The sequence below is a fragment of the Pelophylax lessonae genome (assembly GCF_965119305.1).
Source record: "Pelophylax lessonae genome assembly, chromosome: 3".
NCBI classification, from domain to species: Eukaryota; Metazoa; Chordata; class Amphibia; order Anura; family Ranidae; genus Pelophylax; species Pelophylax lessonae.
In genome coordinates this window covers 111,712,656-111,720,444 of record NC_138770.1, presented here as the reverse complement: position 1 = coordinate 111,720,444, position 7,789 = coordinate 111,712,656, and the positions used below count along the sequence as shown (strand labels likewise).

At 43.9% G+C, this 7,789-nt stretch overlaps 1 protein-coding gene across 1 annotated transcript in view; it reads right to left on the bottom strand.

Moving 5' to 3' along the window:
• Window positions 1–2,887: 2,887 nt before the first annotated feature.
• Window positions 2,888–7,789, bottom strand: part of MEP1A (meprin A subunit alpha) — a 37,202-nt gene continuing 32,300 nt past the window's right edge. Inside the window, exons 11-12 of the mRNA XM_082249198.1 lie at window positions 6,331–6,541; window positions 2,888–3,153 (exon numbers count right to left, since the gene is read on the bottom strand). Of these exons, the coding sequence (XP_082105324.1) occupies window positions 3,006–3,153; window positions 6,331–6,541 (359 nt within the window). The 3' untranslated portion in view covers window positions 2,888–3,005. The remainder of the gene's footprint in view (window positions 3,154–6,330; window positions 6,542–7,789) is intronic.

Sequence of the window (7,789 nt, the reverse complement as noted above, 5' to 3'; positions counted from 1 at the left end):
TGTTCCGGTAAATAGAGAAGCAGCGGGGGGAGCACAACCACACAGAGCCCAATTTTTGATTGGAGCACAGAAGCACCTCCTTGCTATTTTGATAAGCACTCACGAATATATATATTATTTGGAGGACATTATATATTTATTGCACCGTATTTAGCACTGATTGCACTGAGCACTTTATATTATCTGTATCTGATTATTTGCATCTAATGATTATTTATTTATTTAATCTGAGTGTTTGAGTTTGGTTAGCAGCGCTGACACCCACGCATTATCAATCCTTAAAGGCACAGTCACCTTTTTTTGTCAGCAGCAGCTTCCTTATACACTATATCATTTATATTAGTTACATAGTTACATAGTTAGTGAGGTTGAAAAAAGACACAAGTCCATCCAGTTCAACCTATGATGTGTGTGTGTGTTTGCTTTTAACCGTACATTGTATACCCCTGTATGTTGTGGTCTCTAAGGTGCCCATCTAATAGTTTTTTGAAACTATCAATGCTCCCTGCTGATACCACTGCTTGTGGAAGAGAATTCCACATCCTTACCGCTCTTACAGTGAAGAACCCCTTACGCATTTTAAGGTTAAACCGCTTTTCCTCTAGTTTTAGTGAGTGGCCACGTGTCTTATTGTATTCCCTTACTCTGAATAGTTTGTTCCTTATGCTAGGGTTGCCAGTACAGTATTTGTACATTGATATCATATCCCCCCTCAATCGTCTCTATTATTATCAATTCTTTCAAATATCCTCTTATACACAATACCATTTATACTATTATCACTTTTTTCAAATATAATTTTTTCAAATATCACTTGACCCATAAGCGCAAAGATTTTTCCTTGTTTACATATTTTTGGTAAAAAAAAAAAAATCGCAATAAGCCTATTTTGATTGGTTTGCGCAAAAGTTATTGCGTCTACAAACTAGGGGAAAGATTTATGCAATTTATTTATTTTTACTAGAAATGGCAGCGGTCTTCGATTTTTTGCAGGACTGCGACATTGCGACGAACAGATCGGACCCCTAACTGACATTTTTTACACTTTTGGGGGGCCAGTGACATTACTACAGTAATCAGTGTTAAAAATATGCACTGTTACTGTAATAATGACACTAGCAGGGAAGGGGTTAACCCAGGGGTGATCAAAGGGTTAAATGTGAGCCTAGGGGGTGTTTTCAAACCTTGGGGGCGGATGGGCTTGTGAAATCAACACAGAGACCTGTGTACCTAAATAGGAGGAATACAGGAGCTCTGTGTTGATAGCTGAAAGAGCAACGGTTTGCTGTGTTTACAATAGCAGACCGCCATTCTCTCTTCATGGGAAGCGATCGTGGGTGCCTGGCGGCAATTGCAGCTGCCGGCCCTGGTGGAACGGCTTCCCCGCTGGCGCATGGGCGCGCACCCCCAGGATCGCTCCCGCGAACCGCTGTACAGGTACGGCAATTCACAGGAACCTGCTGACCTGCCGCCTTATAACTGCGGCGGCTGGTCAGCAAGTGGTTAAAGTGGAACTTCACTCTCCTAAACAACATTTATTATTTTAAATCCTTATGCTGCTAGCATTAGTACATAGATAGGAAAGTGCATCATATTTACTTGTTTTTTACTTTTATATTTACATTTCTTCAGTCGCTTCCTGGTTTCTTGCCTAGGCAAATGATGTCATACATCCCAGGAGTCTTCGGGAGGAGGGGAGGAGGGGTTTTCTCAGCTAAGCACACCCTCCGGTGTTGTAAAATTTTGTCGGACCCGTGAAAAAATCGGACCTCGTCACTTCCGGTGATAGAGCATCACAAAACAGCGGATGGGAGTCGTCCGTGCGCATGCGCAGAAGACATTTTTTCGAGGTTTGGCAAAATTATAACAGAGAGCGGACAGCTGATTGAGAGGAGGCGGGGCTGAGGTGCGACAGAGGACGGAGGACACATATGCAGAGCTGGTGGAGGAGGCGGGACGGAGGTGCGGCCGTGTAATATATGCAGGACTTTAGCGACTCCTTATGTTTTATTATCTTTAGCAATTATCATATTATTTATCCCTAGGATTTCATTACATTTAGTATTTCTTATTTTGTATTATATAAATAGTAAATGTAATGAAATCCTAAGGATAAATAATACGATAATTGCTAAAGATAATAAAACAAGGAGTCGCTAAAGTCCTGCATTTATTACACGGCCGCACCTCCGTCCCGCCTCCTCTCCCGCCTCCTCTATTCAGCTCTGCAGATGACGCGGCGGTGTCTTCCGTCCCACCTCAGCCCCGCCTCCTCTCATTCAGCTGCCCGCTATGTGTTATAAGTTTACCAAACCAAGATAATGTCTTATGCGCATGCGCACTTGAGACTCCTATCACCGGAAGTGACGAGGTCCGATTTTTTCACGGGTCCGAGAAAATTTTAGAACACCGGCATGCATGCCCGAACTAAGCATGGCAGATGAATTCCAGGAAGTAAATGTTACGTAAATCATCTGCCCTTACTCAAGATGGTCACGGCCAGAAATGCTATGGGGGTGTTTTTCAAAGTGATTTCTCAACAAAATATATCATGGAGACATAGATGGATGGGGGAGTTTGCTTAGAATGTTAAAAATGAACTAAATAGTGTTTATGGTTTGTGGTGCTCATATGCAGTGAAGATCCACTTTAAATACAGAGGCTTCAAATCAGCTGAAGTTGGGCTTTAGGCTAGCCCTGGTATTGTAGCCCCTTTAGTTCTGTTATACACACAGTGTACAGTCATAGCTATGCAAAGAGATATCTGTAATGCCGCTGTAAAATAGTAGTGTTTCATTATTGGAACAGTTTACCCCTTGAGCACCTACATTGCTCTATTGGTCATGCCGGGGTAATGTTTAGGTTTAGCATATACTGTACTGTATCTGTTTTAAACACCAATGGAACACCAGACAACCATTTTTGTCATTTATATATTTTAATAATATGAGTAATATTTCTGTAGGCAGATCATACAGATTTCCATTTGATTGTATACAGCGACTTTATTTTCTGCCCATCACAGAGAGTATGGCAATAGTCATAGCAATGATTCCAGCCACTCCTCCAATCATCATTCCGATGACATTTCCGTGAAGCTGCGCCGTCTCACAGAATTGACCTGTGTACATAAACGCCTGGCTTGATGCACATCTAGAAAGAAAGGTCAAAAAGTAAATATTTGAACATCATGAAAGGGCTTCATATATGTAGTGACAGTTTCTGATATGGCGCTTTTCCACTGCATGGAACCGAACGGTTCGGCCCGCTTTTGTGCTTTTCCACTGCTGGTACCACATGGTATGGTGTAGGAACGGTTCGGTACGGTACGGCGGCGCTTTTCCACTGCATGGAACCGAACGGTACGGCTCTCAAAAACAGTACCACCTCGATTGTGGTTCCAAGAGGTATCCTACCTGGTACCATATCCCACAATCCTTTGCATGCAGTCACTACTAGCCACTGATTGGTCAGAGAATCCCACCCACCCCGTTGTTATCCCACCCGCTTAACTTTAGTACTACTTTAGTGGAAAAGCAAACCATACCGTACCGTACCGAACCGTTCCAACACCGTACCATGCGGTACCAGCAGTGGAAAAGCAAGCAGGGCCGAGTAGAGCCGAGCCGGTACTTGCAGTGAAAAAGTGCCATTAAAGGCCTACATGGATTTCCTCAACAAAAATTATACCCAAACTCTAAACTCAAGAAGATAAATAACCATAACTCTGGTTCCAAATTACTCAAATCTGCACAAATATGGGTTGATAAAGAAAAATAAAATGTCCATTTGTCTATGTCTCAAAGTCTATTGATAAGTGATATATTAGATGTATGTAACTACCTTCATCATCTCCTGGCGATCTCAGTAGAAACAGCACATCATAGTTCTTGTCTCACTTCATAGACACATTGCCAGCAGCAGAATCACCCAGGAGAATCTTTCCCTTACCTCTTGAAATACTGCTTCACTAGCCTTGAATGTAGCTGATTGTGCCTCGCTAGCAAGGGAGAGGCTCCTTTAAGAACAGGTAAATGGTCTGTTTGCGATCCTGGTGCTGGCAAGTTGTCACCAGCGTCAGATCGCCCATGTGACATGGCTCAGTATTTCTGATAACATTCAAAAATAAGAGTACGGACCTTGTAAAAGCTGGGGCATATATGCAGACCTGAGAGCTTAAACCCAAAGGCTCTACTGAAAAATGAATTTACGGTATCTGCTTTTGGCACCAAAGTTTTGGCCCACTGTGTCAGCACAAGCAGATATGTTACATGTGTTATCTACTGATTATACCTCCATGCCTAATTAGTTAAACCAAAAAAATAGTAAGTTACCAAGTCCTTACCTTACACTAGGTTAGAATTTTTAGACAGAAAACATTACCAAACCATGAACCTCATCCCTAAGCCTAGGTTTTAGGCTAATTGTGCAAGTTAGAATCTGACAGTACAATCACTTTACGATCTACCAACAACTGTAGAGTAGTGCCTATCTGATTTCATGCAAATTGAATGCTTGTTTAGGCCAGAGGTCTCCAAACTGCAGCCCTTTGCTTGCCTTTATCCGGCCATTGGGGCACTATTCCTTCCACTGATATGAGGCACTATTCCGCCCACTGAAAGCAACATTGGGGAAATAATTCCTGCACTGACATCAACAACAGGGCACTATTCTTCCCACTGATACCAATGATGGGGCACTATTCCTCCCACTGACACAAATATCGGGACACTATTCCTCCCACTGATACCAATAAAGGGGCCACTATTCCTCCCACTGATACCACTAAAGGAGGGCACTATTCCTCCCACTGATACCAATAAAGGGGCCACTATTCCTCCCACTGATACCACTAAAGGAGGCACTATTCCTCCCACTGACACTAACAATGGGACACTATTCGTCCCATTGACACTAATGATGGGGCACTATTCCTCCCACTGACACTAACAATGGGACACTATTCATCCCATTGACACCAGTGATGGGGCACTATTCCTCCCACTGATACCAATGATGGAGCACTACTCCTCCCACTGATACCAATGATGGGGCACTATTCCTTCAACTGATACCAATGATGGGGCACTACTCCTCCCACTGATACCAATGATGGGGCACCATTCCTCCCACTGATACCAATGATGGGGCATTATTCTTCCTACTGATACTAATGATGGGGAACTATTCCTCCCACTGACACCAACGATGCAGCACTATTCTCCCACTGACACCAATGATGGGGCACTATTATTCCCACGGACACCAATGATGGGGTGCTATTCCTCTCACTGACACCACTTATGGGGCACTATTCCTCCCACTAATACTAATGATGGGGCACTATTTCTCCCGCTGACACCAATGACAGGGCACTATTCTTCCCACTTACATCAATGATGGGGCACTATTATTCCCACAAACACCAACAAAGGGGAACTAATAATTGCCCTGATACCAAAGATGGGGAATTGTTTACTTTCACTGATGTTGTGACATTTTCCACTCCCTCTGGCCACGGTCCAGCCCCCTAAAATCTAAAGCACAGTAGACTGGCCTTTTGTTTAGAAAGTTTGGAGACCCCTAGTTTAGGCAATCACATTACATAGTTTTGACAAATCTAAAGTTATTAGCAAAATTACAATATAAAGTATATGACCAACTTTAACCTGAGCGTAGCCTCTAAAAACATAATCCCTAAAAGTCATCTCCTCTTCTCCCCTACTACGTTCCTATGCATTAAAATTCACCATGTGACCCTTGAGTTCTAGAATTTCTCCCAATAGAGCAGTGCCATCTTAAGAGCATTAAAGGGCCCCGGGCAATGCAGTGCACTGGGGCCCCGCCTACACAATCACCCACGAGAATAAAAATGCAAATTATCGCTAAGGCTATATTTATTGGTACAGCAGTGCCAGGCTAATGAAAGCTTCCAAGTTCGGCAGCTGGCTCCGGTGAACACACACACGGACGGGAGTCAGACTCAACTGTCCTGTGTGTGCCTGTTCCCGTGGAGGTGGTCAGGCATTCCTGCAGTTGTGGGCTCCCCCTCCACGGCCCAAGTGGCCTGACAGCAGCGCAGGGCCGACAAGCGCTTGCCACCTGCTAAGTTTGGCAGCGGGATGCAAACCGGAATCGGAACTAATGCTTGGCTGGGTTGCTGGGCAGGTTGGGCCCCCCGGGCAAACTGCCCAGCATGCCCATTCATTAAGATGGCCCTGCAATAGAGTCCCCCATAAATTAAACAGGTGTGAATTTCCCCAAGGCTAGCAAAGGTTGAGACCATGGCAAAACTTTCTTGGATAGCAATAAGATACGTGTGTTCTGTACCTGCAACTTGCTCTGCCATTCTCAATCGCGCACGCACCACCATTCAGGCAAGGATTGTCATCACACATTGCCACTGGCATGGCTCCAAATTCTTTGGAATCTTCTCCTGGGCTTTCCAGGGATCGCTTCTTCCTATCATGCCATTCCTCTTCTTCATATACCTGGACTGCTGGCCGAATGGGAACTTCAGTCTTTATTAGATGTGTCAAATCTAAAAAGTAGGAGAATGGTGAAAGAGCAGGCTTCATAGTTAAAGCCACATTAAAGCTTTACATTTAAAAAAAAAAAAATGCTATACTTACCTGCTTTGTCCAATGGTTTTGCATAGAGCAGCCCGATCTTCTTTTTTTGAGGTCCCCTGCCAGCACTCCAGGCTCCCCGCCCCCCATGGCCCAGTGCCCCCATAGCAAGCTGGTTTTCTATTGACACAGAGCAGGCTCAGCTCAAACCCCCCCCCCCCCCCCCCCGCTCACTCGCCACAGCATTTGATTAACAGCAGCGGGAGTTAATGGTTCCTGCTGCTATCAATCTGCCCAGGGTGGAGGGACACAACGATGAGAGCCTCTGCTCTCGTGCACATCACTAAATCGGGTTCAGGTAAGTATAAGCAGGGGCTGGGGGGGGGGGGGGGGTTCAGCACAGAAGAATGCATCAAGGTGAAAAACTTTATGGCTTTAGAACTACTTTAAGGTTTACTGTATTGTGAGGTTAAGGGGGAGCTCCAAGAAAATATACTAAGTAGAAAGGGCAGCATAAAAAAGTATAAGTGCCAATCATACAAGGCAATGGCATTGCAGAGCTGTGTGTACTGTTTTTTAGAGTTGTATCTAGGAAAGGATAGTATAAGTGTGATTACCACTTACACTTACATTTTGCTGCTTTTTTAGTTGTATTTCCTGGAGTTTCCCTTTAACTGCTTTAAAATCATAACATATTCCTACTAATTTCTATAATTAAGAGCTGATTGACACAGATATAAAAAATGCAGTTACACAAGGTATAGTTTTATATGCACCTTCATGCAGTAGTATAGAAGACTATAGGTCCATTCATATAGTGTTTATCCGCATAAAAAAAATAGAAGAAAGCTGTGTCTGGGTTCATATACTATGCTCTTTGCATGTAAATATTTGTGCTAATATTTTAATTTTTACACTGTACAACATACATTGACCCTTTTGGCTGCTGCTCCTGCACCCTGCCGACACGTAAACATGTGTAGGCAGTGGTGCCGCCGCCACTGATTACACACTAGTGATGTTTACATGTCCGCCCTGAATTAATCCGGCAGCGACACATGCACAGAATGACCTTGGCCCTCAATCATGCAGAATCGGTTGAGGTCAGTCTTTGCATGCACTGCAACTACATGAATGTCTCATTCAGGTCCGACATGTAAACATCAATAGTGGGTATTGATATTTATATGTTGGCCCTGAGCAGTGCAGGTAGCCAGTAG